Raw genomic sequence first — 26,024 nt, forward strand, 5'->3', positions numbered from 1 at the left:
GAGGAAGAAAGAGTCGGAGAAAGAGTCGGAGAGAGAAGGAGTCGGAGGGAGAAAGAGTCGGAGAGAAAGTGTTGGAGAGAAAGAGACGGAGGAGGAAAGAGACGCAGAGCGAAAGGGTCGGAGAGAGAAAAATGCGGAGAGAGAAAAATGCGGAGAGAGAAAGAGACGGAGAGAGAAAGAGTTGGAGATAGAAAGAGACGCAGAACGAAAGAGTCGGAGAGAGAAAGAGTCGGAGAGAGAAAGAGACGCAGAACGAAAGATTCGGAGAGAGAAAGAGTCGGAGAGAGATAGTGTCGGAGAGAGAAAGGGTAGGAGAGAGAAAGAGTCGGAGAGAGAAGGAGACGGAGAGAGAAAGAGACGGAGAGAGAAAGAGACGGAGAGAGAAAGAGACGGAGAGAGAAAGAGATGAAGAACGAAAGAGTTGGAGAAGAAAGCGTCGGAGAGAGAAAGAGTCGGAGAGAGGAGTCGGAGAGAGAAAGAGGAGGAGAGAAAGTGTCAGAGAGAAAGAGACGGAGAGAGGAAGAGTCGGAGAGAGGAAGAGTCGGAGAGAGAAAGAGTCGGAGAGAGAAAGAGACGGAGAATGAAAGAGTCGGAGAGAGAGTCGGAGAGAGAAAGAGTCGGAGAGAGAAAGAGACGGAGAGAGAAAGAGTCGGAGAGAGAAAGAGTCGGAGAGAGAAAGGGACGGAGAGAGAAAGAGTCGGAGAGAAAGTGTTGGAGAGAAAGAGACGGAGGAGGAAAGAGACGCAGAGCGAAAGGGTCGGAGAGAGAAAAATGCGGAGAGAGAAAAATGCGGAGAGAGAAAGAGACGGAGAGAGAAAGAGTTGGAGATAGAAAGAGACGCAGAACGAAAGAGTCGGAGAGAGAAAGAGTCGGAGAGAGAAAGAGACGCAGAACGAAAGATTCGGAGAGAGAAAGAGTCGGAGAGAGATAGTGTCGGAGAGAGAAAGGGTAGGAGAGAGAAAGAGTCGGAGAGAGAAGGAGACGGAGAGAGAAAGAGACGGAGAGAGAAAGAGACGGAGAGAGAAAGAGATGAAGAACGAAAGAGTTGGAGAAGAAAGCGTCGGAGAGAGAAAGAGTCGGAGAGAGGAGTCGGAGAGAGAAAGAGGAGGAGAGAAAGTGTCAGAGAGAAAGAGACGGAGAGAGGAAGAGTCGGAGAGAGGAAGAGTCGGAGAGAGAAAGAGTCGGAGAGAGAAAGAGACGGAGAATGAAAGAGTCGGAGAGAGAGTCGGAGAGAGAAAGAGTCGGAGAGAGAAAGAGACGGAGAGAGAAAGAGTCGGAGAGAGAAAGAGTCGGAGAGAGAAAGGGACGGAGAGAGAAAGAGTCGGAGAGAAAGTGTTGGAGAGAAAGAGACGGAGGAGGAAAGAGACGCAGAGCGAAAGAGTCGGAGAGAGAAAAACGCGGAGAGAGAAGAGTCGGAGAGAGAAAGAGACGGAGAGAGAAAGAGTTGGAGATAGAAAGAGACGCAGAACGAAAGAGTCGGAGAGAGAATGAGTCGGAGAGAGAAGGAGTCGGAGAGAGAAAGAGTCGGAGAGAGAAAGAGTCGGAGAGAGAAAGAGTCGGAGAGAGAAAGAGTCGGAGAGAGAAAGAGACGGAGAGAGAAAGAGTCCGAGGGAGAAAGAGACGGAGAGTGAGAAAGAGACGGAGAGCGAGAAAGAGACGGTGAGCGAGAATGCGTTGGAGAGCGAGAAAGAGACGGAGCGCAATAAAGCAACGGAGAGAAAAAGAGAGAAAGAGTCGGAGAGAGAAAGATTGGGAGAGAGAAAGAGTCGGAGGGAGAAAGAGTCGGAGGGACAAAGAGTCGGAGAGAGAAAGAGTCGGAGAGAGAAAGAGTCGGAGGGAGAAAGAGTCGGAGAGTGAAAGAGTCGGAGAGAGAAAGAGTCGGAGAGAGAAAGAGTCGGAGGGAGAAAGAGTCGGAGGGAGAAAGAGTCGGAGAGAGAAAGAGTCGGAGGGAGAAAGAGTCGAGAGAGAAAGAGTCGGAGGGAGAAAGAGTCGGAGAGTGAAAGAGTCGGAGAGAGAAAGAGTCGGAGAGAGAAAGAGTCGGAGGGATAATGAGACGGAGAGAGAAAGAGTCGGAGGGAGAAAGAGTCGGAGAGTGAAAGAGTCGGAGAGAGAAAGAGTCGGAGAGCGAGAAAGAGTCGGAGGGAGAAAGAGTCGGAGGGAGAAAGAGTCGAGAGAGAAAGAGTCGGAGGGAGAAAGAGTCGGAGAGTGAAAGAGTCGGAGAGTGAAAGAGTCGGAGAGCGAGAAAGAGTCGGAGGGACAAAGAGTCGGAGAGAGAAAGAGTCCGAGGGAGAAAGAGACGGAGAGTGAGAAAGCGACGGAGTGCGAGAAAGAGACGGAGAGCGAGAAAGAGATGGAGAGCGAGAAAGAGACGGTGAGCGAGAATGCGTTGGAGAGCGAGAAAGAGACGGAGCGCAATAAAGCAACAGAGAGAAAAAGAGAGAAAGAGTCGGAGAGAGAAAGATTGGGAGAGAGAAAGAGACGGAAAGAGAGACGGAGAGAGAGGAAGAGACGTAGTTAGAGGGATGAAGCGTCTGAGTTAGAGGGAGGAAGAGACAGAGAAAGAGAGCGAAATGGAGCAAGAGACAGAGAGCGAGAAAGAGACAGAGAAAGAGAAAGAGTCGGAGCGCGAAAGTGTCGGGGAGTGAAAGAGACCGAGAGAGAAAGACCAAGAGAGAAAGAGACCGAGAGAGAAAGAGACTGAGAGAGAAAGGGACAGAGAGAGAGATGGAGAAAGAGACGGAAAGAGAGAGGAAGAGGGGGCGAGAGAGGAAAAGATGGAGCGGGAGATGAAAAGATGGAACGAAAGAGAGGAAGAGACAGAGAGAGGGAGAGGAAGAGACGGAGAGATAGAGAATGAGGCGGAGCGAGATCGAGACAGAGGGAGACGGTGACGGAGTGAGACGGTGACGGAGAGAGACGGAGACGGAGAGAGACGGAGACGGAGAGAGACGGATACGGAGAGAGACGGAGACGGAGAGTGACAGAGACGGAGAGTGACAGAGACGGAGAGTGACAGAGACGGAGCGGGAATGAGACCGAGCGGGAATGAGACCGAGCGGGAATGAGACCGAGCGGGAATGAGACCGAGCGGGAATGAGACCGAGCGGGAATGAGACCGAGCGGGAATGAGACCGAGCGGGAATGAGACCGAGCGGGAATGAGACCGAGCGAGAATGAGACCGAGCGGGAATGAGACCGAGCGGGAATGAGACCGAGCGGGAATGAGACCGAGCGAAAGGGAATGAGACGGAGAGTGAAAGTGAGAAAAAGACGGAGAAAGAGACAGAGAAAGAGACGAAAAGAGAAAGAGAGACAGACAGAGAGGGAGAGACAGAGAGAGAGAGAGACATAAAAAAAGAGGAAGAGATGGAAAGGGAGAAAGAGACAGTGAGAAAGGGTGGAGACGAAACAAAAAGTAGAGCTGAAGAGACAAAGGGAGAAAATGGTGAAGTGGAGAAAGATGGCGAGATTAAGGAATTGTGCGTGGGGGGGGGGTGCTGAGTTGGGGGATGGTAGAGAAAACACTTGGATAGAGATGAAGAGAAGCATCAGTTGCAGAAATGTTCTTAATGCACAGGCCCCATCACAATTCCACAACAGTGATTCATGCCCATTAGTCCCAACACCCACGCAAAAAAAAAGGAGGGGGGGGGGGGGAGGAGGAAGAGAAGCTGGAGTGGGCAGGGAAGAAAGTGGAGAGACTGCGACAGAGTAATCTTGACAAGCAAAATAAAAACCCTTCTTCCAACCTCAGCACAACCTGAAGAAGCGCAGCTGGGTTCTGGGCCCCTTTCTCAAACATGTCCCCAAAGCGTTCTCCTTCCATTCCCTCTTCCCCTGCCTGAATCCGGGGGAGGGGGTTCCATTCCAGTCAAGCACCAGGAACCCAGCAAGATAGGCCCAGGCCCGAAGCAGCTGTTGAAAGTGGAAAGCCACGAGGCCTGAAGAAGGAGGCTTTCTCTCCGTGGGCGGCAAAGTGTCTGGACACTGAGCTCCGAGAGGTAACAGCGATGGGGCTGGGAGGGGAAGAAGAGGAGTGGGGACGGGTGAAAAACAAGTTTGTTTTCTACACCCTGGAGGCAGACATCCCGCTTTGAGACAGCGGCCACGCAGCCTCAGGAAAAAAATTAAAATCAGGCACCTGGTCACTCAACTGGCAACCAAAGGTGGCACCAGGTTGGCTGTTTTTATTTCTAAATGCACGATTCTTCGATGAACCAAACAAACCTCCCCGGGGGATTGAGGATTAAAATGAAGGCCTCGGCCATTTCCCCTGCTCCTCTGGGCGAAGGCCAAAGGTCAGAAAGCTTGGCCTTGGAAAGGCAAGGCGATGAATTCACTTCCCGTAGACGTAAGCTCTCCCCATTTCTTTGAAGCTCCTTGCCACCCTCTGGTACTCCCCCTTGCGCCCCCGCCCCCCCCCTCCGCCCTGCACCTCCCCCCCCCCCCCCCCCCCCCCGCCCCCAACCCCACTAACCCCGGACAAAGCTTCAATCAACATTGAGAGTTTCCGTCAGGTTACAACATTGAGATGACCACGCAGTTACAATTCTGCTCCTTCGTACCGGCGGTGACAGGGTCGAGCTCCCCCCCCCCCTCCCCCTATTCCATTGGAAGATTGCTGCCCGAGGTTTAAACAACACCCAAGCGACACGTAAACAGAAATGGGGAGGAGTGAGGCAATTCTTGGTTCAGTGGGTACGGGCACCGTTGGCCGGCCAAGGCGGCTGGTGGAGGTGACAGGCTGGTCACAGAGTCCCCGTGCTGAGGAGAATGGGAAACAAATAATCGGCAGGGCACACACGAGTGCGGCAGGAAGGGCGTGAGGGCAAGAGCGAAAAGAGAGCAGGATTGAGAGAGAGGGAGAGAGAACGTTAAAGGGAGAGAGAGGGGTTGGGGGAAGGAGCAGACTTCAGGAGTGAAAGTTGAAAGCATGCCTGATCATGGAAGGTGACAGGACACAGAAAGAGGGGTTGACGGGGGGGGGGGGGGGGGGGGAAAAGAGAAGGATTGAATGAAAGGATGAAGGATTGAATGAAAGAAAAGGGAATGGATAATGAGAACGTGAGGGAGAAAGGAGCAAACAAAGAAAGAGTCAGAGGTGGATGTTGAGAAAGTATATTATATATAATAATATATATTATAGAAAGGAGCGAGAGAGAGAGAGAGAGAGAGAGAGAGGCACAACCTTTGCCACTTTGATGTTTACCTAATATTTCAATTGAACAGTGACCAAAATCTGTGGGCAATGCTGCACGTTTCTCTGCCTGGGGGGGGTTTGGGATTGTAGAGTTCTGTCGGAGGCCAGAACCTAAATCACACTGCCCACAATCACATCGATCGGTGCAGGTATCCAATGAACCATCAGAGGCTGAAAGAGGCCATTTCAGGGGTAGCAGGGGAGATAAGGAAGGAGAAAGGTTAACAGCAGGGCAACAAATGGGGACGGCTGTACACAGCGCACGAAGCAGACAAACCCTGAAACAAAAGCAGAGGCAACGTCCAACAGGACAAGATCACCAAGAGACAAGACACCGGGAAAACAGCAATGACAAGATGGAAAAATAAATTGAAAAAGGAGAAATAAAAAAATTGGAATATGACTGGCTGGTATCGATTAACGCTGTCCGGGATGAAAATCTATTTGCGGCAACCCAATCAGGCTTTTTTTCCCCCCCATTTGGTTGTCGTGTTGATAAGGGCAACAGAGCCAATCAGTGTAGAGGATACTGTTGCTAGGTTATCTGCCTACCTGCTGAGGTGGGAGTGGTGGGCGAGTTTGCTTGGCTGTTCTGAGAGGCTGCTGTCGCATTCACGGCGGTCTTAACAGCGTAAATGTTAGCCTCCTCCTGGAACTTACCAATGTTCTTCTTATACCGAATTCGCTTGTTTCCAAACCAGTTGGACACCTGGAGGGAGACAGAGAAGTTCAGGCAAGGTCTTCAGAGAATTCCCACCCTGAGGTCCACGCTCAGCAACGCACAACCGCAAAACATAGAGCTGGCGAGCCAGGGCCGCCAATTCATGGGGAGGCGTCAAAAGGACCATCTTATCTATGGTTGAATGGGCAACTTATCGCATGGCGCACTCAGGGGTGCGCCAATCTAGTCCGTGCCATTATCGGAACGGACACTGGCAAGCTGCTTCTAAAGTGTGCAACATCTCTTTCCTCATGGAGCCCGGGACCAGGAGGGGGCCATTCAACCCCCCTGAGCCTGTCCTGTTCTGGCCAATTAAGTCGCAGCTGAGCTGTAACCCAGCTCCGCCTTGGACTTTTTGATTCCTCACAACTTCACAGAACAAAAATGTATTAATTCAGCACTGCCAACTCTGGTTGGTCATATTGGTACAGGAATCATGACATTTACAGTGCAAAAGGAGGCCATTCGGCTCACAGAGTCTGCCCCGGACCTCGGAAAGAGCCCCCTGCTTAAGCCCACGCCTCCACCCTATCCTCGGAACCCAGTAACCCCGCCGAACCGTTGGACACTTAAGGGCAATTTAGCATGGCCAATCCACCTCACCTGCACATCTTTAGACTGTGGGAGGAAACCAGAGCACCCGGAGGAAACCCACACAGCCACGGGGAGAACGTGCAGACTCCGCACGGTCACCCGAGGCTAGAATCGAACCCACGACCCCGGAGCTGTGTGGAAGCCGTGCTAACCACTGTGCTACCGTGCATGACCCCGCCCACCTCTAACTGCCCCGCCCACTCCTCCCCCATTGTCTCCAACACCTTTATGACGAATTTTTACAAAAAACTATTCATAGAAAACGATCCAATTCTAGTTCAAAGAGAAATGTTAACGCCTCAACAACTGCTCTCCCCAGGGTTCGCCTGCAGAGGTGAGCAGGAGGCGGCGTCATTAATAGCTGGAGAATTGGTAAACCCAGTCAGTTTGGCTGAGGTTCATTTTCAGCTTGGCACTGGCTTAAACTGCCATCAGGGTCCTCAATTTCGGGAGCAACGCTGCACAAAATAGAGCATTTCAAGAGAATTGGAATTGAAAAGTGATGTTAAATTTGTATTAAACCTTGGGCTAAACAGTGCCACGTGACGAATATATAGAATTGGAAAAGGTGCAAAAAGGCTTCATAAGGATGAAAGGTTATGCCCAAGAGGAAGGCCCTGGGGTTGTTTTTGCTGAATAGGGGGTGACTGACTAAGTCTTTCAAATTAGTGACAGGGCTCGAGAGGATAGAGGTAGGAAAAAGCTTGCCCCCAGCATGCGAGAAGAGCATGGATAGGGTATTGTTATAACCTGCCTGCTTACCATTGGCTGGGGACTAATGACTTTCCCACAATCCTGTGGGAGTATGAGCTTCCCCAATGAGGGGGGCGGAGAAACCATTAGTAAACTCCTAGTATAAATAAAGCTGGACAGTTTAGGAACCAGCAGGAAGGAGTGTGCAGCAAGGGAAGTTACTGCTGCTGTTATATATATATATATATATATATATATATATGTTGTATATATATATATGTTATTGTAAATAAATGTTATTACTTTGTATCCTTAAAACTCGTGCTGGATTCTTCGTGGCCCTCACAAAACTGGCGACGAAGGTAAAAGTGAATAGCTGTCTACACTGCTGAAGCCACCTCCCTGGATTTTTGTTGGATACAGGTTGGAAGTTGTTTTCTATTATACCATGCCTCTGTACGGACGTTTGGATGTTTCTGATGCTGCGCTGGAAAGCTGGAACCAGTACACACAATGGATGCGTTACTATTTCCGGGCAAACAATATCACCGAAAACGAGCGCCAGGTGGTCATATTGCATACCGCCTGCGGCCCGCATACGTTTGGGGTGATTAGGAGCCTTACGTACCCAACTGCGCCGGACACCAAAACGTTTGATGAACTTGTGAATATAGTGGGGCAACATTTTAACCCAACCCCGTCCACGATAGTCCAGCGTTACCAGTTTAATACTGCTGAAAGGACCCCTGGAGAATCCCTTGCCGATTTTCTATCCAGGCTACGCAGGATTGCGGAGTACTGTGACTATGGTGAGACCTTGTCAGAAATGTTACGCGACCGTTTGGTTTGCGGTATTAACAATGCGGCCACCCAGAGAAAGTTGTTAGCTGAGCCAACATTTACTTTTCAACAGGCCATTCAAATAGTATTGTCCCGAGAGAGCGCAGAACGAGGAGTGCAGGAGCTACAGGGAATGGAAGTGCATGCCTTGGGGCGCAACCCCTTCCGTCCGAAAATGTCCCCCCGCACTCCTGCGGTACCTTGGGCGAGGCAACGTCCGGACCGACGCCAGTGGCCGTCGGACATTCCTCCCCGAAGGGAGCCTTCTCCAGAACCAATGGATGAGGAGCCATGTCCGTGTCAGACTTGTAGGCGCCGACCCCGTCGCGGACGGCGGTCCTGGGGGCGCCAGAGGCGCCGTCGTTCCGACCGAAACTGGGACCAGCCTAGGGGCCGTAACTGGGACCAGCCCAGAGGCCGTACCTTCCATGTGGATGAACCTGCGGCGACTACTCCTGAGGACGTGGAGACGGAGGACTGCCTGCAGCTGCACTGTGCGGCAGCTCCCCGTGTGGCCCCCATTAAGGTGACAGTACGGATCAATGGCCACCCGCGTGAGATGGAGTTGGACACTGTCGCAGCGGTCTCCGTGATTGCCCAGAGGACATTCGACCGCATCAAGCAGGGTATACAGACCCTTACATTAACCGACTCACAGGCCAGGTTGGCCACCTACACGGGGGAACCACTGGACATTGCAGGAACTACAATGACCCCTGTTGTTTATGGACGCCAGGAGGGGCGTTTCCCACTTATCGTGGTGCACGGCCATGGGCCCAGCCTGTTGGGTCGGGACTTGTTGCGCCATTTGCGGTTGCAATGGCAGCACATCCTCCAAACAGTTTCTGAAGGGTTGACTGAGGTGCTAGGACGATACCCAGATGTATTCCAGCCTGGTTTGGGGAAAATAAAAGGGGCCGTAGCTCGTATCCAAGTCGAACCAGGAGCCACGCTGCGCTATTTCCGGGCACGCCCGGTGCCTTACGCCTTGCTCGAGAAGGTAGAAGGGGAGCTCACTCGTTTGGAGAGTTTGGGTATTATCAGGCCCGTCCGTTTTGCTGACTGGGCAGCACCAATTGTACCTGTAATGAAGCCAGATGCCACAGTTCGCTTGTGTGGCGACTATAAACTTACAGTGAATACGGCTTCCCGACTCGACCGATACCCAATGCCTTGCATAGAGAATCTCTACGCGAAGCTTGCAGGTGGATTCTCGTTCACAAAATTAGATATGAGTCACGCCTACCTGCAGTTGGAGCTGGACCCTGCCTCCCGACCATATGTAACGATTAATACACACCGGGGCCTGTATGAATATACACTGTTGCCCTTTGGAGTATCCTCTGCCTGCGCAATTTTTCAACGTGTTATGGAGGGCATTTTGAGAGGTTTACCACGTGTTGCTGTCTACTTAGATGACGTTTTGATTACAGGGTCGTCGGAGCGGGAACATTTGGAAAATCTGGAGGCTGTCCTTAGATGCCTTTCGGAGGCTGGAGTCCGTTTACGTCGCACAAAGTGCGTATTTCAGGCAAAGGAAGTAGTCTACCTAGGTTATCGGGTGGACCGCGAAGGTTTGCACCCCGTCGCAGAGAAGGTACATGCAATTTAACAGGCCCCCGCCCCGACTGACACTTCGCATCTTCGTTCTTTTCTCGGTCTCGTAAACTATTACAGGAAGTTCCTCCCCAATCTGGCAACTACGCTGGCCCCTTTGCACCTTCTGCTAAAGAAAAATCACACCTGGGTTTGGGGTCAGCCGCAGGAAACCGCTTTCCGGCGGGTAAAGCAACAATTGTCGTCGTCTGGGTTACTAACCCACTATGATCCTGGAAAGCCTTTGCTCGTCACATGTGATGTATCCCCGTATGGTATTGGGGCCGTCCTGTCCCACAAGATGGAGAACGGGGCCGAGCGACCGATAGCTTTCGCCTCCCGCACATTGACTGCAGCGGAGAAAAAGTACGCGCAGATCGAGGAGGGGGGCCTGGCAGTGGGTTTTGCGGTGAAACGCTTCCACCAGTACGTGTATGGCCGCCATTTCATTATCGTGAGTGATCATAAGCCCCTGCTGGGACTTTTCAGAGAGGATAAGCCAATACCGCCCATTGCTTCCGCACGGATCCAGCGCTGGGCTTTGTTGCTCGCTGCATCCGAGTATTCTCTGGAGCACAAACCAGGTACGCAGATAGCAAATGCCGACGCACTGAGCCGATTGCCTTTATCGACCGGCCCCATGTCGACCCCCACGACCGGTGAGGTGGTTGCAACCCTAAATTTTATGGACACCTTGCCTGTCACGGCATCACAGATCCGTGAGTGGACCCAGACGGAGCCAGTCCTGTCAAAGGTTCGGCACATAGTCCTGTATGGTGGGCAGCATAGACAGCTCCCAGGCGAGTTGCGGGCATTTTCCTCCAAGCTGTCAGAGTTCAGCGTGGAAGACGGCATCCTCTTGTGGGGGACGCGTGTGATTGTCTCGGAAAAAGGCCAGGAGCTGATACTAACAGACCTGCACAATGGGCATCCAGATGTGACCAAAATGAAACTGTTGGCCCGGAGTTATGTCTGGTGGCCAGGCCTCGACACCGACATATAGAAGGTGGCCCAAAACTGCTCCATTTGCCAGGAGCATCAGAAGCTTCCGCCGGCCGTGCCCCTACATCACTGGGAATGGCCAGGGCGGCCTTGGGCACGCTTGCATGCAGATTTCGCAGGCGCTTTTCAAGGATCCATGTTCCTTCTACTAATTGACGCCCAGTCCAAATCGCTAGAGGTGCATAAGATGCAGGGGACAACGTCCTGTGCAACAATTGAAAAGATGCGTTTGTCGTTTAGTACGCATGGCCCCCCCCGAGGTGCTGGTCACGGATAGCAGCACTCCATTCACGAGTGAGGAGTTTGCGAGGTTCACGAAGATGAACGGCATCCGCCATATCCGCACTGACCCTTACCACCCGGCTACAAATGGGTTGGCAGAGCGTGCAGTGCAGATATTCAAAAGAGGCCTAAAGAAGCAGTCTTCTGGATCAATGGACACGAGACTGGCTCGGTTTTTGTTTACGTATAGGACCACCCCCCATGCGGTGACTGGGGTAGCTCCCGCAGAACTCCTAATGGGACGGAGACTTCGCACCTGCCTTAGTATGGTTTTCCCGGATATTGGCGCAAAAGTACGCCGCACACAAGAACGACAGGGACAGGGATTTTCTCGGCATCGGCCGATTCGGCAGTTTGCGCCCGGTGACCCAGTGTTCGTTCGGAATTTTGCTGGCGGTGCCCAGTGGGTTCCTGGTGTAATCTTTCGCCAAACGGGCCCTATATCTTACCAGGTGCAAGCCCGGGGTCGTCTCCAGTGCAAACATGTAGACCACGTTCGGTCCAGAAGACCATCCCCTCAAAAGATTCCCCGCCCCCGGAGCTCATTTCAACAGCCGCAGAGACCAGAGACAAGGGAAGGTAGTCCTCACAATCTTCCACTGGTGCCTCACTCGAAGCCTGCGCAGGTCGTTACAGAACCGAATGGAGATAGAGACGCTGACATGACGGAGGCAGCAGACTCTGACTCCGAGATGGAGACACAGGATGCATCAGAGGGGGAATCCTCGGGTCCACGGGCCGTGGATGTACAACCGTTACGACGTTCATCACGGAAGCGCCGGTCTCCGTCTCGTTACACGCCGCCTGATCCAGCGTCGCGTGCAAATGGTGTCCGGCCTGCGGCAAAACGAGTCCGACGCCCTCCTTCGCCAGGGTCTTCGGTGGATTCCTTGGACTTTGGGGGGGGGGGGATGTTATAACCTGCCTACTTACCATTGGCTGAGGACTAATGACAATCCCACAATCCTGTGGGAGTTTGAGCTTCCCCAATGAGGGGGGGGGCGGAGAAACCATTAGTATACTCCTAGTATAAATAAAGCTGGCCAGTTTAGGAACCAGCAGGAAGGAGTGTGCAGCAAGGGAAGTTGCTGCTGCTGTTATATGCATATGTTATTGTAAATAAATGTTATTACTTTGTATCCTTAAAACTCGTGCTGGATTCTTCGTGGCCCTCACAATAGGTATCAGTGAAATATAATCACGAACAAATCAGACAGGAGAACCGCATTACCCAGAGAACAGTGAGAACGAGGAACTCGCTCCCAGAGGGGGGGGGGGGGGGGGGGGGGGGGGGGATCTGACCCTGGCCCGCGATCGGGGCCTACCGATCTGCGGGCGGGCTTGTTCCGTGGGGGGACTTCTTTCCTCTGCGCAAGCCCCTGTAGGGCTCCGGCATATTGCCCGGGGGGCGGCGCGGAGAAGAGTACCCCCGCGCATGCACGGACATACGCCGGCCTGTCCGCGCGTGCGCAAGATCACGCCGGCCGTTCCACGCATGCGCCAACTCGCGCCGGCCCTTCGGCATCGGCTGGAGCGGCGCCAACCCCTCCGACGTCTACCTAGCCCCTGAAAGTTCGGAGAATTCCTCACTTTCAAGGCGGGTTTATGCCGGAGTGGTTGGCACCAGTTTTCCCGCCGACGTGGGGACTGAGTCCCCAGAAGGGAGAATCCCACCCCGGGAGTTCAGGGGGCGAGAGAGGCCGATGTCTTGGCCTTTGCCTCTCTGGTAGCCTGGATCTCCTTAGCTACCGCTTTATACGAGAAAGGTCTACTGATGACTGAATAACCATTGCTGCCTGAGTGGGACTAATCTTTTACAAGGAACTGCACCTTTTAAAAGAGTTTCAAATCCAGTTATAATCTATTACAAAGTTAGCACAAAATACTTTAATATTGGATCGAGGGACTTGGAGCTTCAAAAGTGGGGTGTGGGTGAACGACCTAGTGGAATTCCGGAGGCTGGAGAAGGTCAAGTTTGTCCTGAGGGGATCGGTTTATGTGTTTGCTCGGAAGCCGTTCATTGACTTCTTTAAGGAGGGTTGAGGGGTCAGTAAAGGGGAAGGCAGGTGGGGGGGGGGGACAGGAGTGGGTGTTTGTTATTTATAATGTTAGATGATATTTCTTCTGCTTCTGCTTTTGTTACCTGAATAAAATATTTTTTTAAATAAATATTTGTGGCCCCAGCCCCTAGTTACAGGTTGCCACCTTGAAAATGCCCCCCTTATCCTAGCTCTCTGTTTTCTATCAGTTAGCCAATCCTCTATCCATGCTAATATCCTACCCCCAACTCCATGGGCTCTGATCTAGCCTTTTGTGCAGTACGTCATCGGACGCTTTTTGGAATTCCAAGTGTATTACATCAACTGGTTCCCGTTTATCTATCCCTCTCGCTCCCACCTCGAAGAAGTCTATTTAATTAGAATACGGCATGATTCCTCCTTCATGAAGCCATGCTGAAGGCATTTTCATTCAGTCTACACCCGCTATTATTTTTTGGTCATCTTTTGTTGGTTTTTAAATCTTTCCTAATCCTCTGGTTTACCACTAATCTTTGCCACATTGTATGTTTTTCATTCAGTTTACGCCCGCCATTATTTTTTGGTCATCTTTTGTTGGTTTTTAAATCTTTCCTAATCCTCTGGTTTACCACTAATCTTTGCCACATTGTATGTTTTTCATTCAGTTTACGCCCGCTATTATTTTTTGGTCATCTTTTGTTGGTTTTTAAAATCTTTCCTAATCCTCTGGTTTACCACTAATCTTTGCCACATTGTATGTTTTTCATTCAGTTTACGCCCGCTATTATTTTTTGGTCATCTTTTGTTGGTTTTTAAATCTTTCCTAATCCTCTTCTTACCAATAATCTTTACCACATTGTATGTTTTTCATTCAGTTTATTACAGTCCTGAACTTCCTTGGTTAACCGTGGTTGATTTATCCCCTTCCTAAAATCCTTCTTCGCCGCTGGGATATATCTTTGTTGGGAGTCAGGACCGAGGATGTGTGCCGGGAGGTGGAGGGTGTAGCCACTTAAAATGGCCAACTCCCGATTTAAAATGGCGAACGGCAAAGACTGATGGGAAAGTCAGCTAACAGGACAAAAACGAGCAGCTGCAGGTTGGTTGTGTATTTACCTCTGGAAAGGCCAGACAAGATCGATATCAGCAACCATCAGCATAACAAAACACCAGCCATCTGCATATTAATGAGCAATCCCCGGGAACAATGAGCAACATTTAGACACATCAAGCAAAACCAGACTCTTCGGCGCCAGCAGAAGCCTACACAAAAGGAGGTGAACGACCACCTCAAGACCGCCCATCGATCAGGGAACCGCTCCAGCATTGGAGAAAATCGAACCCAAGTGATTGGGACAAAGTCCAATCACTTGGGACCAGGTACAGGGTCTCCCTCGAAAGGCGGGAAGCCCCTGGGGACTCTTCTTCTTCGGCTCGCTTCCAGCTCTCGTCACTCTTCAGCAGCTGACCGAACCTGTAAGTCTAACTTCAACGCTCGCTATGAGATAGGCGCTCCTAGCTATCAATCTGTACCAACTTCGAATCCCGCAGACTCAGAACCCGAACAAAAGGCCATTTGTTCCCCTGACCTGGTGGGCCAGTCCGAAGTTAAGTATAGGCCTGTTAGTTGTAGAAGTAGCTTAGACGTAGAATTTACGCATGAGTAGTGATTACAGTGTATAATAAATGTGCTTTGATTTAATTCTTACTAATCGGTGTATTGGATTATTGATCATTACTTGGACTTGAACCACGTGGCGGTATCATAAAGATACCTGGCGACTCAAGAGCAAAGGTGATAAAACAGAGCACTTAAACTAAGGCAAAATCAGCAACAAGGGTGAGAGAGATTACCGGTGGGCACATTTTGTACAAGACTATCCCACAGGTGATAGGCTCCAACCTAAGGCATATTTAACCAACTCTGCTGACATGATGGCTAACGAGCGAGTGTTCAACAGATGTACTTCGAATGGGGTGGTAATGAGCAGCCGGAATCCAGGGCAGATCCGTGACATTGTTAGTTACCAGATCTCAGTAGATAATTGACTTTGCTGCTGCCAGATTGAAGTGAGCAAGGAACTGGATCCAGAACAGATCAGCATCTTCAGGAAAGAGACAGACAGAGAGACAGAGTGAGAGAGAGACAGACAGAGTGAGAGAGAGTGAGAGAGAGACAGACAGAGCGAGAAAGAGACAGACAGAGCGAGAGAGAGAGAGAGACAGACAGACAGAGAGCGTGTGCAAGAGATAGAGAGAGAGACACAAAGAGCGAGAGACAGAGAGAGAAATGGGGGAGAGAGAGAAATGGAAGGAGGAACTGGATCCAGAACAGATCAGCATCTTCAGGGGAGAGACAGACAGACAGAGAGCGTGAGAGAGAGAGAAAGAGCGAGAGACAGAGAGAGAAATGGAAGGAGGAACTGGATCCAGAACAGATCAGCATCTTCAGGAGAGAGAGACAGACAGAGCGTGAAAGAGAGAGAGACAGAGAGAAAAATGGGGAGAGAGAGAGAAAGAAATGGAGGGAGGAACTGGATATAGAACAGAACAGCACCTTAATGCAGAGGGTGAGAGGAGACAGGGTTAACAAGTCCCGAGTTACCCTTCATTTAATGCTTCACTTTAATTGCCACGTCCCCTGACAGCTGGAGATTAGCAAACCCTAAAGGAATTTGTACAATTTGATTTTCCTGATCTCGGAGCTATTAAGTTACCTGCTCTTTGCACTTAACCAGTGGATATCGCAAACTCCGAGCCTACACAATCTGCCGAAGTTACCGGAGTTTAAAATCCTTCCACTGAACGCAACTTCTAGAACAGCTTCAATCTCAACTGCTCGAATGGAAGCTTTAACTCCAACATGAATAACGATAGCTAAATGCTCAGCAACTTAATTAAAAATATTCCGTTTGCAATAACTGGGTTGGAAGGTAATCTGCCACAGCCCACGAGGCGCCAAAGACGCATCGCTCTTTTACACTGAGAAAACCGGTTCCTCAACTTGCTGGGTGCCACTCAGCACCAAGTGAGGCGAAGGGTAATCTGATTAACTCAGTTAATACTCAGGTACATCGCAGGAACCAGGTAGAGGAACGATTAAAAAACAAAAGTACAATAATGTTTGAATTAGCATTTTACTCTGTATCTAACTCCCTTCGATATCGGCCCTGGGAGTGTTTGATGGGACAGTGAAGAGGGAGCGTTACTCTGTATCTAACCCCGTGCAGTAACTGTCCTGGGAGTGTTTGATGGGACAGTGTAGAGGGAGCTTTACTCTGTATCTAACCTGTGCTGTACCTGTCCTGGGAGTGTTTGATGGGACAGTGTAGAGGGAGCTTTACTCTGTATCTAACCCCGTGCTGTCCCTGTCCTGGGAGAGTTTGATGGGACAGTGGAGAGGGAGCTTTACTCTGTATCTAACCCCATGCTGTACCTGTCCTGGGAATGTTTGATAGGGACAGTGTAGAGGGAGCTTTACTCTGTATCTAACACCGTGCCGTACCTGTCCTGGGAGTATTTGATGGGGACAGTGTAGAGGGAGCTTTACTCTGTATCTAACCCCGTGCTGTATCTGTCCTGGCAATGTTTGATGGGGGCAGTGTAGAAGGAGCTTTACTCTGTATCTAACCCTGTGCTGTACCTGTCCTGGGTGTGTTTGATGGGACAGTGTAGAGGGAGCTTTACTCTGTATCTAACCCCATGCTGTACCTGTCCTGGGAATGTTTGATAGGGACAGTGTAGAGGGAGCTTTACTCTGTATCTAACACCGTGCCGTACCTGTCCTGGGAGTGTTTGATGGGGACAGTGTAGAGGGAGCTTTACTCTGTATCTAACCCCGTGCTGTCCCTGTCCTGGGAGTGTTTGATGGGACAGTGGAGTAGAGATTTGGACAGCCTCAAGATCCTGTTGGGTGGAAGGTGGGAGGCCGGTCAGGAGAGCATTGGAATAGCCCGGCGGCAGGGGCAGAGAAAGGCAATGAGGTGGAGGTAATAAGGCAGCAACTGCTTATGGCAGCCGAGCGTCAAGGAATTGTCATCAGGGCAATAGAGCAGAGGGAGAAATCTCAATACCGTTTAGGTCCTGGCACCTGGGCGGCGTTGACAAGGCAGGCACTTGCTGCCCATGCTTGACATCTTTACAAGGTTGTGATGGACTTTCGAACACCGACCCTCTGGCTCTGATGCAGCATGAAGAGACCAGGCCCCGGCTTCAATCACGCGTGGTCACCGGGCGAGACTGTGGGCAGTCGGTCCAGACGGTCAATAAATCGAGAAGGAAAACCAAAGTGTTGTGTGTGGCCACTGTATTCTGTGCCTCACTGAAACGCATGAAGAGCTTGACAACAGCAAACGCTGAGAGGCGGGTTAGGAGCAGGGGTCACTCTCTTAAGGGATGGGCCATTTAGGATGGAGGAGGATAGATTAATTCACTCTGAGGGTAGCCAAACCTCAGAATTCTCTGCCCCACAGTGAGCTGCGGATGCTCAGTTCGTTGTGATATTCAGGAGAGACGTCAATAAGATTATTAGACTAAGGGAATCAAGGGAATATAGCGTGTTTAGGGACTAGAGGGAGTGTATGGATATGGCCCCTGCCTTAGCTCGTCCTGCTGCCGGGCTATTCCAATGTGCTCCTGACCAGCCTCCCACCTTCCACCCGACAGAAGGCTCGAGGTCGGTGAGACACAATCTTATTGAGTAGCAGAGCAGGCTCGAGGTGGCACAAGGCCTACTTCCTGCTCCGTGTACTGTGTGAGCAAGCGCAGCAGCAAATTCGCCCTCGGCCGCCTTCCGCAAACGAAAACAAAACAATCACAATTGACCGGATAATCTGCTTTAATGGTGTGGCCGGAAGGGTAGACATTGGTCAGGGGAGCAAGGGGAAAGGTTCTGCTGTGCTGCAAAGTGGAGCCGTTCACTTTGGCTCGAGTGGGCAGATGGAGACCCGGGCCCACGTCCCACCAGAAAGACAGTGCCGCTGACGTCTCAGCACTCCCTCGGCCCTGACTGGGAGTGTCAGCCTGGGCTGACTTTCCAAACACACAGCCACCACTATCTAGAAGGACAAGGGCAGCAGATACCTGGGAACCCCACCAGCTGAAGGTTCCCCTCCAAGTCACTCGCCATCCCGGCTTGGAAATATATCGCCTTTCCTTCACTGTCGCTGGGGGCAAACCCCTGGAACCCCCTCCCTAACAGCACAGTGGGTGCACCTGCACCTCAGGGACTGCAGCGGTTCAAGAAGGCAGCTCAACACCACCTTCTCAAGGGCAACTAGGGATGGGCAACAAACGCTGGGCCTAGCCAGTGACACCCACATCCCGGAAAACGAATAGTTTAAAAAAAACCAAAACTGGGGGTTTGGGTTTCGAACCCACGACCTTGGGTCGGACAAGGCGCGAGTGCTACCAACCGACTCAGCTGACAGATTTGGGGCAACCTCTCCACCGCAGTTGCTAAAGCTGAGGAAGTGAAGGAGGCCGTCCAGCCCCTCCAGCCTGCTCCACCAGTCAATCCATCATGGCCACCCTGTTCGTCAACCTTGCCTTTAAACCTTGACTGAACCAAAAAAAAACTCAGTCCCAAACGTTCATATGACAGCCCGGCCTTTTAGAAGGGGAGAAAGTTCCGGATTTTTTTCCACGGGCCTTTTTGTGTGAGGAACTGCTTCTTGGAAATGCCCTCAAACGGCCTAGCTCAGATTGGTTTCTGCGTTCGACCCCTCCCACCACCCCCCCCCTCCCCCCACCCCAAGACCAGAGGAAATAGTTCCGCTTTAAAACACATTTCGATCGCTGCTGAGTCCTCAAAGAGATACAGGCCGTGCAGCCATCATAAAATTTGAATAGCCAACCAACATTTCAATTCACAAAGTTGGCGCGCACAAAACAAACGGCAAGCAACCGATTACGACAGCGACGGAAAACAGACAGGACAATAATAAGTGAAGTACCTGTGAGAAGGTTAAATGGACCTAACCTGAGATACACTGACCTGCGATACAGTGATGCCACACTTCTTTGCCAGCTCTTCTTTGGCCTCCTCACTGGGGTACGGGTTACTGAGGTGGGAGTAAAAGTATTCGTTCAAAATTTCCGTGGCCTGTTTGCTGAAGTTACGCCTTTTTCTCCTGCAGGGGTAAAAAAAAAAAAGGTTGCAGAAATGACCGGACAAGCGAGCAGCACGGTGCTAAAATCCCAAACTCCGGCCTCCCTCAGCACTGCCACCAAGGCCGTCGTGCACATGCGGCAACCTGGGAGCCAAGGGGGGAGGGGCGGGAAGGGTCCCTGCAAATAAAGCCTTCATTTTACTGGCAATCCTTTGGTCACTCGGTTTCCCGAACTTCCAACGTTTACCCTAGACTCTGCACCATTCCGGGACAATTCAGTCCCCTTTTCCTCCTGGCCCCCTCTCCTCCTGCCTCCCCCCCATCCTTCCTGCATTGCGCCCATGCCAACCGGTCAGGATTTTTTCATGCCCCATGAATTCTAAAAAAACACAAATATTTTGGTGCGATCAAGACTTTTTTCTCTTCGCTCCTCCATCTGGGGCTGGTTTAGCACAGTGGGCTAAACAGCTGGCTCGTAACGCAGAACAATGGCGGAAGCGCCGGTTCAATTCCCCTCCCCGGCCTCCCCGAACAGCACCGGAATGGGCGACTAGGGGCGTTTCGCAGTAACTTCATTGAAGCCTACCTGTGACAATAAGCGATTATTATTATCTGTTCACCTCCTCCCTCCCTCTGTTCCCGTTCCCCTCCGTTGACTCCCCCCCCCCCCTCCGCTCATGCCCCCCCTCCGCTCACGCCCCCCCCCCCCCCCCCCCGGCTCACGCTCTCCCCCCCTCCGCTCACGCTCTCCCCCCCCCCCCCCGCTCACGCTCTCCCCCCCCTCCGCTCACGCTCTCCCCCCCCCCCCGCTCACGCTCTCTCCCCCCCCTTCACGCTCAAACGCTCTCCCCCCCCTCTCCGCTCACGCTCCCCCCCCTCCGCTCACGCTCTCACCCCTCCGCTCACGCTCCCCCCCTCCGCTCACGCTCCACCCCCTCTCCGCTCACGCTCCACCCCCTGCGCTCACGCTCCCCCCCCTCCGCTCACGCTCCCCTCCCTCCGCGCTCACGCTCCCCCCTCCGCGCTCACGCTCTCCCCCCCCCTCCGCTCACGCTCCCCCCTCCGCTCACGCTCTCCCCCCCCTCCACTCACGCTCCCCCCTCCGCTCACGCTCTCCCCCCTACCCCTCACGCTCTCCCCTCCTCCCCCCCCCCCCCGCTCATGCTCCCCCCTCCGCTCACGCTCTCCCCTCCGCTCACGCTCTCCCCCCCTCCGCTCACACTCTCCCACCCTCCGCTCACGCTCGCTCTCCCCCCTCCGCTCACGCTCCCCCCCCCTCCGCTCACGCTCACACCCGGGTCCCACTCCCTCCCCTGAACTGCAAAATTTAAACCTGTGACGTTTCCTCTCTTCTTTCCTCCAGTCCATTCCCAAGACAGAGGATCAGAAAACACAGGAGTCAGGCCATTCAGCCCCTCAAGCCTGCTCCACTATTTAATAAGATCATGGCTGATCTCACACTCACTAAATCCACTTTCCTGCCTTCTCTCCGTAACCCTTAATTCCCCAAACTGATTAAAAACCTATCGATCTCAGCCTCGCAAATGTTCAGGACTCGCCCTCCACAGCTTCCTGGGGTAAAGAATTCCAAAGATTCACCACACTTTGGGAGAAGAATTTCTTCCTCAAATCCGTCTTAAATGAGCCCCTTATTCTGCGACTATGCCCTCTGGTCCTGCTCTCTCCCATGAGTGGAAATCGTCCTGCCAACATTTACCCTGTCCCACCCCCCAGAATCTGATATGTTTCAATCTATCACCTCTCATTCTGCTGAGCTACAACCCAACTTGTTTAATCATTCCTCGCCTGGCAGTCCCTCCATACCCGGGAATATCCTAGTAAACCTCCTCTGTACTGCCTCCAATAACATATCTCTCCTTAAATAAGGGACCAAAGCTGTTTACCGTATTCTCACTGTGGACTCACTCTTACCTTGTACAGTTGCAGAAACACCTCTTCACTTTTAGACTCCATCCCCATTGAAATAAAAGCTAGCATTCTATTTCCATAAAATCAGGGAGATCCCACACTGGATCCCGGCACTGGTCAGGGAAGAGCGGAGAACCTGCCTCCTCCAGGACGACGGTGACCCTGAGCTGGGTAGACGTGCCGTACTGGACCTGGCATCGAGAAAGCGGGACCGAAGGATCATGACGGCCTCGCACGTGCTTTGCTTTAGCTGCATCTGGATCGAGCTGAACTTCCGATGGATGATCCCAACCATCCTCTCGATCTCCTTCGGAGAGATCGGCCGTGTTCTGCTTTGCTCCCGCAGGAGGTTCATCACGTGTGTCGTAAATTCACTGCAGGCCTGAGCGAGGGAGAGAGAAGATCAAACTGAACAACGGCGGCCTGGTTCAGTGACCCTCCACAAGGCACAAGCACAGTAATGGAGAGAGGGCCGTAATGGAGAGAGGGCCGTAATGGAGAGAGGGCCGTAATGGAGAGAGCGCCGTAATGGAGAGGAGCGCCGTAATGGAGAGAGCGCCGTAATGGAGAGCGCGCCGTAATGGAGAGGGCGCCGTAATGGAGAGGGCGCCGTAATGGAGAGGGCGCCGTAATAGAGAGCGCCGTAATGGAGAGAGCGCCGTAATGGAGAGAGCGCCGTAATGGAGAGAGCGCCGTAATGGAGAGAGCGCCGTAATGGAGAGAGCGCCGTAATGGAGAGAGCGCCCGTAATGGAGAGAGCGCCGTAATGGAGAGAGCGCCGTAATGGAGAGAGCGCCGTAATGGAGAGAGCGCCGTAATGGAGAGAGCGCCGTAATGGAGAGAGCGCCGTAATGGAGAGAGCGCCGTAATGGAGAGAGCGCCGTAATGGAGAGAGCGCCGTAATGGAGAGAGCGCCGTAATGGAGAGAGCGCCGTAATGGAGAGAGCGCCGTAATGGAGAGAGCGCCGTAATGGAGAGAGCGCCGTAATGGAGAGAGCGCCGTAATGGAGAGAGCGCCGTAATGGAGAGAGCGCCGTAATGGAGAGAGCGCCGTAATGGAGAGAGCGCCGTAATGGAGAGAGCGCCGTAATGGAGAGAGCGCCGTAATGGAGAGAGCGCCGTAATGGAGAGAGCGCCGTAATGGAGAGAGCGCCGTAATGGAGAGAGCGCCGTAATGGAGAGAGCGCCGTAATGGAGGAGAGCGCCGTAATGGAGAGAGCCCCGTAATGGAGAGAGCGCCGTAATGGAGAGGGGGCCGTAATGGAGAGGGGGGCCGTAATGGAGAGGGGGGCCGTAGTGGAGAGGGCCGTAATGGAGAGAGCGCCGTAATGGAGAGAGCGCCGTAATGGAGAGAGCGCCGTAATGGAGAGGGGGCCGTAATGGAGAGGGGGCCGTAATGGAGAGGGGGCCGTAATGGAGAGGGCCGTAATGGAGAGGGCCGTAATGGAGAGGGCCGTAATGGAGAGGGCCGTAATGGAGAGGGCCGTAATGGTGAGAGCGCCGTAATGGAGTACAGTAATGGAGAGAGCGCCGTAATGGAGAGAGCGCCATAATGGAGAGAGCGCCGTAATGGAGAGAGCGCCGTAATGGAGAGAGCGCCGTAATGGAGAGAGCGCCGTAATGGAGAGAGCGCCGTAATGGAGAGAGCGCCGTAGTGGAGAGGGCCGTAATGGAGAGAGCGCCGTAATGGAGAGAGCGCCGTAATGGAGAGGGCCGTAATGGTGAGAGCGCCGTAATGGAGTACAGTAATGGAGAGCGCCGTAATGGAGAGAGCGCCGTAATGGAGAGGGGGCCGTAATGGAGAGGGGGCCGTAATGGAGAGGGGGCCCGTAATGGAGAGGGCCGTAATGGAGAGGGCCGTAATGGAGAGGGCCGTAATGGAGAGGGCCGTAATGGTGAGAGCGCCGTAATGGAGTACAGTAATGGAGAGAGCGCCGTAATGGAGAGAGCGCCGTAATGGAGAGAGCGCCGTAATGGAGAGAGCGCCGTAATGGAGAGAGCGCCGTAATGGAGAGAGCGCCGTAATGGAGAGAGCGCCGTAATGGAGAGAGCGCCGTAATGGAGAGAGCGCCGTAATGGAGAGGGCCGTAATGGAGAGAGCGCCGTAATGGAGAGAGCGCCGTAATGGAGAGGGCCGTAATGGTGAGAGCGCCGTAATGGAGTACAGTAATGGAGAGCGCCGTAATGGAGAGCGCCGTAATGGAGAGAGCTTGGGTTGCTGTCTGTGCGGAGTCTGCACGTTCTCCCCTTGTCTGCGTGGGTTTCCTCCGGTTGCTCCGGTTTCCTCCCACAGTCCAAAGACGTGCAGGTTACGTGGATTGGCCGTGATAAATTGCCCTTCGAAGTGCAAAAAGGTTAGGTGAGGTAACTGGATTATGGTGATAGGGTGGAGGTGTGGGCTTGGGTAGGGTGCTCTCTCCAACGGCCAGTACAGACCCAATGGGCCGAATGGCCTCTTTCTGCACTGTAAATTCTATGATTACAAATAGGCACAACGAGATCAAAACAACTAATGCACCAAGTTAAATGAAAGCAACATTCACTGACATCTAGGAATTAATTAGCAGAGTGTACTAAACGGAACATCAGTGTGCATGAGATGAAGAACAGGAGAGAGGGAGGAGAGTAGAGGGGAGAACAGAAAGAATAGCAACGTGATGTGGGAGAGAGAGAGAGAGAGAGCGAGAGAGAGCGAAGTAGGGAGAGAAAGAGAGAAGGGGACAGAGAGAAAGAGACCAAAAGAGAGAGAGACAGGCAGCAAGGGGGGGGGGGGGAGAGAGAAAAGAGAGAGAGGGGGGGAGAAAGAGAGGGGGGAGAGAGAGGGGGAGGGGGGGAGAGAGAGGGGGGGGAAGAGAGAGAGAGAGAGAGAGCAAAGAGAGAGCGAGAGAGAGACCAAGAGGGAGAGCGAGAGAGTGAGAGAGAGCTAGAGCGAGAGAGAGAGCGAGAGCGAAAGAGAGAGCGAGAGAGAGAGTGAGTGAGAAAGTGAGTGAGAGCAAGAGAGCGAGAGCGAGAAAGAGAGAGCGAGAGCGGGAGAGGAGGCAGACAGACTACAGAGAGAATAGGAATGGGCAGATGGAACGGGAAAGAGTGAGAGGGAAAGGAAAATCAAGAGAGAGAGGGAGAGGGAAAGGGAAAGAGGGAGGGAGAGGGAAAGGGAGAGAGAGAGAGAGAGAGAGAGAGAGGGAGGGAGAGGGAAAGGGAAAGAAAGGGGGAGGGAGAGGGAAAGAAAGAGGGAGGGGAGAGAGATAGAGAGGGAGGGAGGGAGAGGGAAAGGGAGACAGAGAGAGAGGGAGGGAGAGAGAGGGAGAGGGAGGGAAGGAGGGGGAGAGGGAAAGAAAGAGAGGGGGAGAGATGGAGAGAGGGAGAGAGTGAGAGATAGAGAGGGAGAGAGTGAGAGATAGAGAGGAAGAGAGAGAGATAGAGAGGGAGAAGGAGGAAGAGACGAGGAGAGATGGAGAAGGAGGAAGAGACAGGGGGAGAGAGAGGCAGAGAGAGAGGGAGAGACCGACGAAGAGAGAGAGGGAGAAAACAGAGGGAGAGAGAGACGGAGAGGAAGAGAGATGAAGAGGGAAAAAGGCGAGGGAAAGGGAGGGAGAGAGAAAGGGAGGGAGTGAGTGAGACAAAAAAGTGGGTGAGACAGGGAAGAGTGGGAGATGAGAAGACTGGGTGAGAGGAAGAGTGGGTGAGAAAAAGTGAGAGAGAGATAAAGAGTGGGAGGGACAAAGAGTAGAAGGAGCTTTACTCTGTATCTAACCCCGTGCTGTACCTGCCCTGTGAGTGTTTGATGGGGACGGTGTAGAGGGATCTTTACTCTGTATCGAACCCCGTGCTGCACCTGTCCTGGGAGTGTTTGATGAGGACAGTGTAGAGGGAGCTTTACTCTGTATCTAACCCCGTGCTGCACCTGTCCTGGGAGTGTTTGATGAGACAGTGTAGAGGGAACTTTACTCTGTATCTAACCCCGCGCTGTACCTGTCCCGGGAGTGTTTGATGAGGACAGTGTAGAGGGGGCTTTACTCTGTATCTAACCCCGTGCTGTACCTGTTCTGGGAGTGTTTGATGGGACAGTGTAGAGGGAGCTTTACTCTGTATCTAACCCTGTGCTGTACCTGTCCTGGGAGTGTTTGATGGGACAGTGTAGAGGGAGCTTTACTCTGTATCTAACCCCCATGCTGTACCTGTCCTGGGGGTGTTTGATGGGACAGTGTAGAGGGAGCTTTACTCTGTATCTAACCCCGTGCTGTACCTGTCCTGGGAGTGTTTGATGGGACAGTGTAGAGGGAGCTTTACTCTGTATCTAACCCCGTGCTGTACCTGTCCCGGGAGTGTTTGATGAGGACAGTGTAGAGGGAGCTTTACTCTGTATCTGGTGTTTGATGGGACAGTGTAGAGGGAGCTTTACTCTGTATCTAACCCCGTGCTGCACCTGTCCTGGGAGTGTTTGATGGGACAGTGTAGAGGGAGCTTTACTCTGTATCTAACTTGTCCTGCGCGTTACCTGTTCGTATTTTTCCAGCTCCGTGTGGTAAATTTGTCGAATCTGTGCCAGCTTCGCCCGGTAGTCCGAGTGCTCGATCGAGTTATCAGGCGATACTCCGCCAGACGCTGCCGCCGCCGCCGCTGCTGCCGCTGATCCACCGCCTTTCTCCGGCCCGGCCACCCCCTCTGCCAGCAGCATGTTGTCCAACCGCATGAGCTGGGGGTCCACGGGCTCCTCCTCCTGACTGCTCCGGATGCTGAGGCCTATAGCGCCAGGGCGATAAAAGAAAGGCCCAATTAAATACCGCACGGTCAGAAAAGGCGTCAAGAAATGACACAGGAACCAGACCCCCTTCCCCCCCCCGGCGTCACTTCCCCCTCCCTCAGATGCAGCGTCCAATCATTGGCATCAAAGAGAGGCACGTTCAGACTGGTGGGCCCCTTCAGATAATGTGACTAGGGGCGTTTCGAATTGAATTTTTTTTTCAAATGGATTTATATGGCACCTTTCACAGTCTCGAGCCTCTCTCAACCCTTTCCAGTCCGTGAGGTACTTTTGC

At 52.6% G+C, this 26,024-nt stretch overlaps 2 protein-coding genes across 2 annotated transcripts in view; one reads left to right on the forward strand and one right to left on the reverse strand.

Moving 5' to 3' along the window:
- Positions 1-5,568, forward strand: part of LOC140389136 (uncharacterized) — a 152,371-nt gene extending 146,803 nt beyond the window's left edge. Inside the window, exons 9-10 of the mRNA XM_072473292.1 lie at positions 479-556; positions 5,350-5,568. Coding sequence (XP_072329393.1) covers positions 479-556; positions 5,350-5,568 — 297 coding nt within the window. The remainder of the gene's footprint in view (positions 1-478; positions 557-5,349) is intronic.
- Positions 5,569-5,735: 167 nt separating this feature from the next.
- On the reverse strand, positions 5,736-25,723 carry LOC140389137 (pre-B-cell leukemia transcription factor 1). The gene is made up of 4 exons (XM_072473294.1): positions 25,484-25,723; positions 21,177-21,367; positions 18,942-19,077; positions 5,736-5,909 (listed from the first exon to the last, which is right to left on the reverse strand). Exons 1-4 carry the CDS (start codon positions 25,676-25,678, stop codon positions 5,736-5,738), a joined length of 696 nt encoding a protein of 231 aa, XP_072329395.1. The 5' UTR covers positions 25,679-25,723.
- Positions 25,724-26,024: the final 301 nt, after the last annotated feature.

Source organism: Scyliorhinus torazame, chromosome 14, assembly GCF_047496885.1.
Source record: "Scyliorhinus torazame isolate Kashiwa2021f chromosome 14, sScyTor2.1, whole genome shotgun sequence".
Classification (NCBI taxonomy): domain Eukaryota; kingdom Metazoa; phylum Chordata; class Chondrichthyes; order Carcharhiniformes; family Scyliorhinidae; genus Scyliorhinus; species Scyliorhinus torazame.